Source organism: Micropterus salmoides, unplaced genomic scaffold (assembly GCF_014851395.1).
Source record: "Micropterus salmoides isolate LMB-PRFRI ecotype aquatic unplaced genomic scaffold, ASM1485139v1 Ms_hic_scaffold_3109, whole genome shotgun sequence".
Taxonomy (NCBI): Eukaryota; Metazoa; Chordata; class Actinopteri; order Centrarchiformes; family Centrarchidae; genus Micropterus; species Micropterus salmoides.
In genome coordinates, this window is record NW_024042384.1 from 1 (window position 1) to 11911 (window position 11911).

At 40.5% G+C, this 11911-nt stretch overlaps 2 protein-coding genes across 2 annotated transcripts; one reads left to right on the forward strand and one right to left on the reverse strand.

Moving 5' to 3' along the window:
* Positions 1–3: 3 nt before the first annotated feature.
* On the forward strand, positions 4–3266 carry LOC119884043 (translationally-controlled tumor protein homolog; the record flags this gene model as incomplete). Its single annotated transcript, XM_038694512.1, has 4 exons — positions 4–53; positions 166–271; positions 1161–1277; positions 2802–3266. Coding segments are annotated over 4 exons (276 nt in total), but the record flags the coding sequence as incomplete, so codon positions are not given.
* A 2442-nt stretch (positions 3267–5708) lies between these two features.
* On the reverse strand, positions 5709–9901 carry LOC119884044 (general transcription factor IIF subunit 2-like; the record flags this gene model as incomplete). The annotated part of the gene is made up of 4 exons (XM_038694513.1): positions 5709–6061; positions 7584–7727; positions 7885–7984; positions 9802–9901. Coding segments are annotated over 4 exons (479 nt in total), but the record flags the coding sequence as incomplete, so codon positions are not given.
* Positions 9902–11911: the final 2010 nt, after the last annotated feature.

Sequence of the window (11911 nt, forward strand, 5' to 3'; positions counted from 1 at the left end):
ACGGCCTTCGACAAGAAGCAGTACATGACTTACATGAAAGAATACGTGAAGGCGTGAGTATGCGTGCCAAAGGTTCAATGCACCAAGGAAGAGATGTTCAGATTTTAAATATGGGGTGGAGAGGATTTGATCATATGACAAAGTTGTGTCTGTTTGCATGTCCAGCATTAAGGCCAAGCTGCAAGAGGACAATCCAGAGAGAGTGGATGGCTTCGTGGCTGACGTCACACCAGAAGTTAAGAAGATCTTGGCAAACATCAAGAATTACCAGGTAATTACAGAGTCTCACACCATATTTATGAAACTCATTAAGGCAAAAGGTAGCTCCCAGTTAGCAGAGTTAATGGTGGAGAAACTCCTCAAAATACACTGATCTGGTATTAAAACAGAATGGAAGGGGAAAAAACAAACACGCTTAACTTCCCATATCTTTATAAACAATTAAGTTTATTGACTGATCAGTCGTGAGGTAAATGTTTGCCACGTCAGAACTAAAAGCGTTTCCATCTCCCATTTAGTGCTTTAACTCTTTTTTTTTTTTTTTTTTTTTTGAGAAAGGTGAAAACCGCCTCAAGTGAGTGTAAAAACCTTGTATGAAATTGGCGTATTTTCAAATTTTGCCGTGTTCAATCGACCTTTTTTAATGTGATAATTTAAAATGCGGATAAAAAATCATTGAAACACATCCAATGAGCAGGCAGCTAATTTTTCACTACAAAATAAATTTTACTCACCTCAGACTCTTTCTGTAGCACAGAAGATCTCTGCTGCCAGCGTGTGATAATAAATTCTTTCAGCCTTATTCTTTGTCTTTAGAATTTTTATCTCTATTATAAACTCCTGTTTTGTGTAATTTCCCACGTCACTTTTCATCAGTTTTCTTGACAAAACATGGTTTGGGGACCAGTTGTCAGGTGATGGGTTTTTGGAGAATCATTACTTAAGTGAAGCCTCCTGCATCAGTCATTGTTTTATTTTCGTTGGTCAACTGTTGTATTGAAACTCAACTTTGTTTGCTGGCACTTCAGGGAATAGATCTCAGGACTGGCAGGCGAAAACAGTACTTGCTTGCCACAGTAGCAGGCAGTGATTTTCAGACCGTGCTAGTGTCCCTTGGGTCACTATTATCTTGTGACATGCCATCTTATGTCTCCCCACAGTTCTTCACAGGAGAGTCCATGAACCCAGAGGGCATGGTGGGACTGCTGGACTACCGTGAGGACGGCATCACACCATACATGCTTTTCTTCAAAGATGGTCTGCTGGTTGAGAAATGCGTAAGTACTCAGCTGAGTCTCCAAAAACACAAGTGTCATGAAGCTGCTTGTAATGCAGCGGTTAAAAAAACATTTCCCAGGCACATAAAACATTTTGACGTGTCACAGCAGGAAAAGCTCAGGCGTACAATAAGTCTAATTTAGCTTCAGTTTCAAGCTCTTAGTGTTAGTCAAGTCAAATTGTCTCAATATCTGAGCGGATTTTTGACTGCAGCAATTTGACATCTGTGATAACAGTCAACACTTGATCCTACACCTCTTTAAACTACATGCTGTGAGTTTTTAACACAGGCTTTAGTTTGAATACTTTGTAGAGCCATGGTAACATCCCTGTGTCTCACTGTCCCCCACAAGATCAAGGGCAGAATCAAAGCTGCTGGCAGAAATAAAACTGCCTGTTACCTGATACACATGCGCGGTACTCGGCCAAAGAGAGGCAACTATGCTGGTTTTTTCGTTTGCAAGGGTCTTTGGTGTTCAATTAGACCATCAGAGTATGTCTGCCAGTCTATAAAACTGGATCGTTAGCTGTGGCGGGGCACTTTGCGATTCAGCATGGTTGGAACATGTAAAGTAAACTATATTCCTGACATCAAAAAAGAAAACAGTTGGTTTCAGTCCTCCTCCCTCTGCTGCTGGTAGAGAGGAGCTGGCTTCTCTCAACAAGCTGCTGAGTTTACAGGGATTTGCAAAATTTTAAGGTTTGTAGCATCTCAGCTAAACAGGTTACAGACAGACTTTGTTTTAGCTTGTTTATAACAAACTAGCTATTAGCCGAGCTAGCACATGTGCTTGTATAAATCCACAGCTGCAGTGGATGAGACAGAGCAGATTATAATATCGCTCTGTACAGGTTCCTGCTTATTGTACAGATGCCGAAAAAGCAGAAACGGCCTTTCACTAATATTGCTGATTTCGCTGCACTGACAGGTACGACCGTAGTTATGGTCAACGTGTGTAAGCTACACTGATCTCCGCTCCGCGTGTGTGCATGCGAAGCTCTGGTGAGACAGGAGGGGAGGGACTGCAGCGTGGCTCAGTGTTGGGCTGCTACCTGTGACTTGTAACCAATCAGCTAGTACTGTGGGCGGGACATTGTACTCAACACTCTGTGGGCTTGGACAGAGGGAGGTGGCTGCATCAGAGCCAAAGGAGCCCTTTTTTAAAATTTTTTATTAATTATATCGGCTCTGTTTTTAAAATGGCCGATGCAGATTATTGGGAAAAATACGCTAATATCTGCACAACACAGGAATCCTCACTAAATCTAATTCTTTTTAAATGTAATTGGGGATAATGAAAGTAGTATAAGTTATGGCAGTAATGTAGCAATTGCCATTAAATGTGAGCTACAGTTGACTTGTAGTAAAGTACTGACTTTTAAAGTGTCGGGTGTACTGGATCACTGTATAAACCAGAATTGGTTAATTTTGCCGTGCACAGGAGGTGACGTACTCCTAATTGTGAAAGATGACCGAGGATGCTTGGTAGATGTATATTAACGTGTTTTCATCTTTCTTGCAGTAACTACCTGGAACGACATCTGCTTTTCAATTGGCTGCTGCTTCCCAAAAGGCCCCAAGAGCAGACTAAAGGAGCACTATACTTTTTTTTTGCATCATGCCTGATCAGAAACATTCTTGTACAACTTCTTATATAGTCACATTACGGCACACAGCACCACTCCAAGGCTGGGTGAATCAAACAGTATTGGTCACTGAATACAGTTTTTAACTTTTTTCTTTTGGCTTTTGCAGTGTTTGATTTTTATCCTGGGAATTGGCCCCATTTTGTGATTAAAAGTAGAAGGCGGGACAGTGAGTGGAGCTCTGACTCAATGAGTTTTTCATGCCTGAATACTGTTCTGCAATGATCTATACAGGTTGACCTCCTCAGACCTCTTTGTGTTTATGGTTGCATTAAATAAGATTCCATCTACAATGAAAAGACTGGTTTAATTTGAAAATAAAATCTAGTACCACCACTAAAGTGTTTCTGTGCATTTGTGGGATGTAGAATAAGCCTTTACTTTCGGACTTTTCTAAGGCTACACTTACTTGCATTAGTGCAGTGTTACTGATGCATGTTAACACAGCAGAGGGAAATTACTTGTATGAGTGGAGAGTAGTAGGTTCTTTCAATGTGGTGCAGGATTTTGGCCCTTTAGACCCTTTTCGTAAGTCCGCATTTCTGCAGACTTTGGCTGAGGGAATTGCCCGCAGTTCATAGCGGTATGACGTGAAACACAGGCGTTACCAGGGGAATCAGGGAAGCGAGAGAAATATCACGGCAAATCTGCATCATGAGAAGAAAACTGTAAACAAGCATCGATACCTGATGTTAAAATTGTTGAAAGTTCTTCACTTAAGATGCTGCGTAGGACACATGAAGTCAGAGGAATGCAATCACCTTATTACACAATATTACCGTATATTTTGCTTGATGCTATTTGACCAACAATAGTGTATTGATTAATTACAAATATTAACATTTAGGCTACCTCTCCTCCACTCTGTAGGGCAAGAGCCTGCAGGACTTAGAAATAAGGCAAAAACATTAGTGTGCAACGTGTTTCAGCATCAATGTAACGTGATAAAGTGGCAAAGGGCTGTCCCGTTCCTGTTTACAGCAGTTTGAGCCCTTGCAGCCTGTTGCACTCAATCACTTTCCAAGTGGTCAGTAAAGTCTGAGGGTTCAGGGTTTAGGGGGGACATTGGGATTGAGCCAATGAATGCAAAATGATCCTCAGTTTAGTCCACGTTGACGTGCTGTCAGTACGAGTTTTGAAAAAGTGACTAGAGAAATGCCCGTTGCCAACGTTTAAATCTTTTGATGGATAAAAACAGTACAGTGATTGTGTACTTCAAAGAAGGAGAACGAACCCTTTTTACTATGAATCCTCTATGATTTAAAGTAAAACAAGGAAGTTCACTGGGGGGAGATGAACACTTCAGGCCAACAACCAACCCAGCGTGGCTTGTATAAAACCAAAATCACACCGAAAATCAAAGTAAAACATGTAAATCACAGGCTGTATGACTTTCATCATGGTAACTCATAACGTGACTCAGTAGTGTGTTTGGCCCCCACATGCCTGTATGCATTCCTGCCCTAACGTCTGGGCGTGCTCCTAATGAAACGGTGGATGGTGTCCCAGACCTGGATCAGGGCTTCAGTGAGCTCCAGGACCGTCTGCAGTGCTACTTGGCAGCCTCGGAAGCACCGATAGATAACAGCCTAGAGATTTTCAGTTCAATTTAGGTCTGAGTAATGAGAGAGGCAGTCAATGGCATCATCATCCAGGAACTGCCTACACACTCAGGCGACATGACGCCGGGTGTTGTCCTGCACCAGAGTAAGGTCTGACAATTGCTCTGAGGATTTCATCCTTGTACCCAACAGCGTGGTACGGTTGGCTAGCAGGAGGTCTGTGCAAACCTCCAAGAATATGCCTCCGCAAACAATCACTGATGTTCACTTAATTTTTTTGAGCAGTATAAATAAACCAGTTGACACTCTTAGCACACTACTTCCTGTTGAGTTAACAGTAGTGACACTGTAGCTCTTGTGCATGTCTGATGTGACCCGACGCAGCTACTGTACCCCTTTCATGTTAGTTAAGGTTAAATCATCACCCTAACACAAGTAGGGAGTGTGTGGTCAGACTCTCAAACTTTCATTTTTAATCAGGTTTCAGCCCCGTGTGATTTACTGTAAATATAGTTAATGGTGTCCACAGTTGCTATAGCAACACTACTAGAAAGGTGAGTTTCCAATCATGTTGCTCTTTAATCTTTGTGTTTCTCTGGTTCACTGCTGCCGTTGGCAGGGCACACTGCCTTATTTTGTGGAATACACAAATCGCGCAGAATATATTCATACTTGTACTATTTGAACAAAAAAGAAATGTTCTTGCTCAAGCTCATCGTCAGTGTAGCAGGAGGGCCTTGAGTCTTTAAACAAGACTGTATAAAAGGTCTAAACATAAATGAGTTGAAAGAAAGGCTTGTTCGAAATCAAACCATTGGCTGCCTGTGGTACAGTGTGCCTAGATAATAAACAGTAATGTCAAGTTCACTATATTTGGGCCTGTTTTAGCCCACGTACTGCGCACACTTGTACAGACTTAAACCCTCCACTGAAATGCATGATAGATGTTCAGTTTTGTGCTGTATACATTGTTTCCCATTCAAATGAAATCATGTGAAGTCAGCACCTGCCTGTTCAGCCACAGATGTTCAGAAAGACCCAACACAAAAAACAGCATTCATTAAAAGTAATGGTTTGAATGTTCTTGTGATAATACCTTAAAGGAGACTATTGGTGGTTTTTCTACAAATCAGACGGTCACATTTTAGATTTTCTTCACCTTCCACTTCCAGACAGATGCTGGGTATTCATTGCTCAAATTAAAAAGACTTCAAACCAGCGTGAAAGGGGAGGAACAATCTGTTTATTTATGTTGCTGGTTAATGCAGTTTAAACTCAAACATCACATGCTACCTGCATATGTGCATTTCCTTTTTCTACATTCAGGAATTCACTAGATATTAACAAATATGACCCAGCTGAGATCTCAGGTTGTAGCTCTGTTCTTTCCTGTGAGATGAGACCGACATCAGTGAACAGGCTCGAGGAACTCGCTGGAACTAGGCGGTCTGCATCTCCTCCTCTTCCTCGGCAGACTGGTAGTGTCGGTACTCTGACTTCAGTTCCCAGGTGCTTTTATGAGCTCCCTTGCTGTTGTACGTCCCAATTTCCCTCATGATTTCTTTCAGGTAGGTCTGGAAAAACAGGTTGAAATGAAAAGATCGTGACAGACCACCTATATCTTTAACATATGGTGTATTTGACAGATGTGTTGCATGCTTTTGTGTATAATTTGCATCCAGCAAAACACACATAACAATTCTTCCTCTATAAAAAGTAACAGATAGAAAAGTGGAATCTACATCAACGTCCAGGGTCCTTGTTCCTGGTTCCTCCTCTCAGGTACTTAAGCGAGTCTTTATGGTGTACCAGCAGAGATCCTACAGGAATAGTTTGCCTACTTCCAAAAACGGAATCGTTTGTATTTCTATTTTATTACTTTTTTAAATATTTAACTTTTTACTTCACTACATTTGACAGGTCAGGGAATCAAGGTCATTTTACTCAGAGAATAATGTATGTGAATATTTAAATTTAGAATAAAATAATTTTTTACAGAATGCAAAAAAATTTATGACATTTCATTCTAGATTGAGCTACTCATTTAATAAAGTATAGTATGTAACTAGTACCTTTACTAGCTTTGACATTACAGGGATGAATGCATTAATAATAATATTATAATCGGCCAAGTATATTTTGATGCTGTACTTTTACTTATAGTGCATTCTTGAATGCAGGACTTACACATTACATCTTGGTGGTTTAGAGGGGCTTATGTGCCAGAGTATTTCTTGCTTCCAGGCTTTGTGCCAAGATTAGCTAACCAGCCACTGGTTGGTCTTTTCATCTAACCCTTGACAAGAAAGAACATAAGCGCAAACTATTCCTTTAAGGTACTGAGAGGTTTGGGGTATGTGCCAACTCCTTGTGACTTGAAGACTCTGGCCTGATGTTTTGACAGTCCCCATCTGCTTTCTGATTTTATACTAAATGGCGGTTTCCCCGTGACCCTGCTTGGACAGCACCGTTGCCTTTCCTGAACAGACATAAATCCAACACAAACCTCATTTCTAATACTGAGCAGGAGCTGTGGAAGACTGCAGTGCTGTGAGAGAGACCATACTCTTCAGCCACCACCAGGTGTCTCTGTTGAGCTGCTGAGCAGAGACGTGGCCACTGAACCTCATGAATAACAGTCATGTGTTTCAAGACTTTTCATAATGGGCATTTCGGTTACTTTAGTTCAGTTAATTTGAGTGTTAGCCAAGTGCTTTAGGAGAGAAATGATGGTGCGGAGTGTATTGCGGCGTTTGACTCCTACTCAGCCGATGGTTATGCAATCAGATGCAATCAGAGGGAGAGGAGGACCTCAAGGTCTCATCAGCACCTACACATTGCTGTTCTCTGCGAGCTGGAACGAATCCACAGCAGTGTATCGATTCATCCCATGTTTGTGTGTGTGTGGTGCATGTTGGCACAAATTTGAGCCACAAAAGATTGTGTGAACAGGCATGAACGTCATGTTGTGGGCGATTTGTTCAAATTTAACAAAGCAAGGTGGATAGTGGGCAGGTGTGTTGTGTATTTTTTTGGTCTTTCCAGCAATATTGTTACATGCGTGTTTGTTTGTTTGTGTGTGTGCATCCTGCTCACCACAGGTTGTTTGGTGATGTCCACCAGGTCCTTAATGTTGTAATACTGGTGTTTCTCAAAGGCAGAGAAGAGCATGTCGAGCACGACCTGTCGCTCAGCCCTCACCATCTTCCCGTCCGACTTCTTCTTCTTCTCATACTCCACCTTAGAAGCATCCTCAATATTACTAATAATAATACTATTACTAATAATAATACTAATGACATAATGACACTTGTAATATTACAAACGTGAATCTGATCATTATGGTTTGATTCTGTCACAATTTGATGAGAATCCATACACCGTTATGAGTTCTTACATTGAAATCGTGGTTGGCCACAGGCTTGAAGACGGTAGTGATGGCTTTCTCCAGCTGCTGTGACAAACGCTGAGGCTTGGTGGACTCTTGAATCTGCAGTCTGACACACACACACACACACACACACACACACACACAGAAAGTTGTGATCTCCGCTGACAGATGTGCCTGTTGGCAGGGAAGCAACTGTCAGGACCTTGAGGTGAAACTAACCAAATAAGTAATGGCAGCTGCTCTGTCCAAAGATATTCTGCCTGCTATTTATTTTTTGTTGACTTTCATTCATCCTGACAACGTCAGTGAACACATGCAGCTGCCTGATGTTCTGCCATAATTACCATGATATATTCATAGTGATATATTAACCGTAAACAGTTATGCTAATGAATCGATCAGTAAAGCTTGCTTTCAATCTTTATATACTTCTTATTTTTTTCTAATTTCTTTGTAGATGAGTCACATTTCATCCACCAGGAGGTTAAAAAACAAAATGGATTGCATCACAAAACACAAACAAACAATAAAATATTAGTAATGTCAACCAATGCAGAACAACACACATAACTCTATAAACAACAAATTTGATTTGAATTATTTATCTTAAATCCGTTTTCCCCCTTTAATAAGCACATTATGATCACTTTATCTACAGAAGGAGCCTGCAGTGAAGTTTCTACCAAACTGACACACACACACACACACACACACACACCCACCATGACAACAATGTCCTGCATATCCTGTAGCCTGCCATGATGGAGGGACATTTGTCAGCTGCCATCCAAATGGGAGATTACAAAACTCCATGTGGAGTCAGAAACACAATGACAAATCTACATCACAGCACCATCCTGAATCCCAGCCAGATGATCAGCACAAAAACCTCAAGAACACGTTCATGACGGTCGCGAAGGGTACGCTTTATTTTTGCTCGTCCGTCATTAAAGTGTCTTACTGATGCTGATCGCTGATGGAGAAACTGTCTCACACACTAAAGCAAACTGCGTTGTGTGTTTGCCTTGGGTTGTATTGTAGCAGTGCATCTGCCACAGTGATGCGGTTGCTATAGCAATCCCCATCCACTAACTAGCTGGAATAACGGATTCTGATGAAGAGGGGACAGAAACCATTAAAAAAAAAAAAAAAGGCAGAGTGGACCTGAGTGTTTAGTGTACATAAATTAACAGTTCAAGTTCAAGTTTATTTATTTAGCACATTTAAACACAACACTAGTTGACCAAAGTGCTTTCCACAATAGACAACAAATATACATGACAACAGTAGAAAAAGTATAACATAAATGTCACTACTCAACTCTGTTTGAAGGCCAATGAATAAAGAGTTTGGACAGTTGCAGCGATGCCCCTTGTCAACACGTCAAAACTTCTCTGCTCTTGTTGGAATTAATTCACAACACTTGAACAGATTTTGTTTTGTCCAGGGGTGGAAAAAAAAAAAACAAGAACAACAAATGCTGCCCTGACTCTTATGCATTTGTGTGGTTATTATTCCACAAATGTTAAGAATGATTCATCAGTAGTCAGTCTGATCCTTTAATGTAATGGAAATGCAATGCAAATATATTAAACTTACACTCAATGCAGTGTGTAAGGGGAATTGAAGTTATTTTCGTAACAGAAACTTTAACACCACAATATTTAAATGTTTCCCATATTTTGCAAAAATATTATGTTGTCATCTGGTGCCAGTAACAACTGCTGTGCTGTTTTACAATATTATGTTCAAGTGAAATAAGTTCAAGTGTTGGCATTTAAGTTTAAAACTGTCTATAACATCCATTTTGCTGGGTTTTTCTAACCCAGTGCAGCCATGAGGCACAACAGCATTTAAGTTCACCTTATTTGATTTCTGACGTAATTCAGTCTCGTCAAACAAGCAATTTGAAAGTTCACTCACTTCTTCAGCTTCATGTAGTTGTCATTGACGACCGGCCTGCATTCAGCTCTGTGCACCACCATGCCCTCCAGACTGATTTCACCTACCACAAAGACAGTGACTCAGCCGCTCAATCATGATTCAGACGCATGCACACAGACACGCCGAGTTCGTTGAGAAAAAAAAAAGAAAAAAGGTGCAACTCTCCAGTTAATAAAAAAATAAATAACTTATGTTTATATAACTTTTATACATTTTGCAGTTTAGTAAAACACAATCCAAACCGAGAAAATACATGTGGCAACATTCAGCTCACTGGACATGAGTTATTGTATTCTCATATCATATAATAGCTGTACTTACCTGTTTCCAACGTGTAAATATTGTTCAAACACTAAAATTGTCATAATCACACAAGTCAGATTTTTGTTAAATTTATCCGAACTGGCGCTTACAATACAGAAGAGCATGAAGAGGTAAAGAAATACAGTCACCTCACAATTTAGTGGACATCCCTTTATATTGTTAATGCATGCATATTTTTAAACCTCACACAATACTGCACAGGGCGTAAACATGGGAATCTATCCCGTCTCTACCAATATGACACGCTCATGAATCAATATGACATTAGAGAAAGACACACGTGTTCACTCCCCCCCCCCCCCATCTCAAAATTGCTAAAGAATTCAAGTTTGGCATGACTCTTAACGTCCAGCGTTACGGATGTTGAGGCAAAGTTCGCCATGGAGGACACCCAGCGCTCACTGTAAATCACAAGCTTATGCCTCGTGGAGCTGAAACAATTTGTAATAGTCACTTATTCTGCCTTCATGTACAGCTTTTATTGTGATGTTAAACATGCTTTGAGTGTATTGGTTTTTCCTTCACATGTAAAAAAGGAACTGTGTTATTAAAGGTAAATTCCCTACAACAATCCATGATTACCCCACAGGCCTCTATGTATTTTTCCCCCTCATTTGCCTCCGGATAGATTTTAAAAGGAGAGTGGGAAGTGATGTTTAGGTGAAGCGGTCGGAGTTTAGTGGGCTCAGTGTCTTGTTTGCCAGACGAACTCAACAAAGAAACTCTTATTGGTGGATTACATGTTGGGACTTTTCTGGACTACTACATCATCCCATCAGCTAAACAGACTGTGACGAGGTTGCTTAAGTTAACTGCGGGATATTATTGACTGCGGCGGCTCGCCACGCTTCACCTGGTATCTTTTTTCCTCTTCTTCTTACCGCGGAGGACATCTAGTTCAATCCGGACCATTAAAATATTTGAATGAACATTTGATGTGCTGGGATATTGGGGTTTTGAAGGTTAAATGTGTGTGGGAAATGGTGATAATGTTTGCAATGTCTGATGTGTCGGAGTGCGGCCGTGCCTCCAGTGCTGCCCGACGGGGTATAAACCTCATATCTCTATATACACGTTGTTAAACCCATCATATGGACTTCTTTCGTTAATGTACAATTGCATTGTGTGTATACAGTTGCAGTTTGAATGTTTATCTGGCTTATGTAGGGTTTGTTTAACCAAAGTACGCAGGCCGCCAGCTGCAATCACCTCAGCAGGTACCAGATCCGTCCGTTACTTTATATTTTGCGTGTTGTACTTTCCCCTTGCTGGTTGGTGTAAGGCGAATTGGTACAAATTAGTCATTTGTTTAGTTGATTGTTGTCTATTCATTTTCTGTCAATTTTCTTTGAGCCATTTATTATGCAAAAATGCCAAGTAATTTCTGGTTCCAGCTTCTCAAACCATAAAGTTCCTGTTTTATGTCTTTGTAAAATCATATTATTTGGGTTCTGGAAAACAAGCAATATGAGGATGGACTCTGGGAACCTTGGATGGGCAATATTCACTATTTTCTGACATTTAATTCACCAAATTATCCCAAATACATTGTGTTGTTCTTCTTGCATAGCTAGTTTATCAGGTACACCCAGCTTAATTCAGTACAATATACAACAATCTTGCAATAAACCCTACATCTACGAGTCTTATTGTTAGTTTTTGTTGCGTAACATGTTTTTTTTAATATCACAATACAGTACAAAACAGCACCACAATCAACACCTCTGACAGTTTTAACACAAACAAGGTTGTCATCCAGGACAAT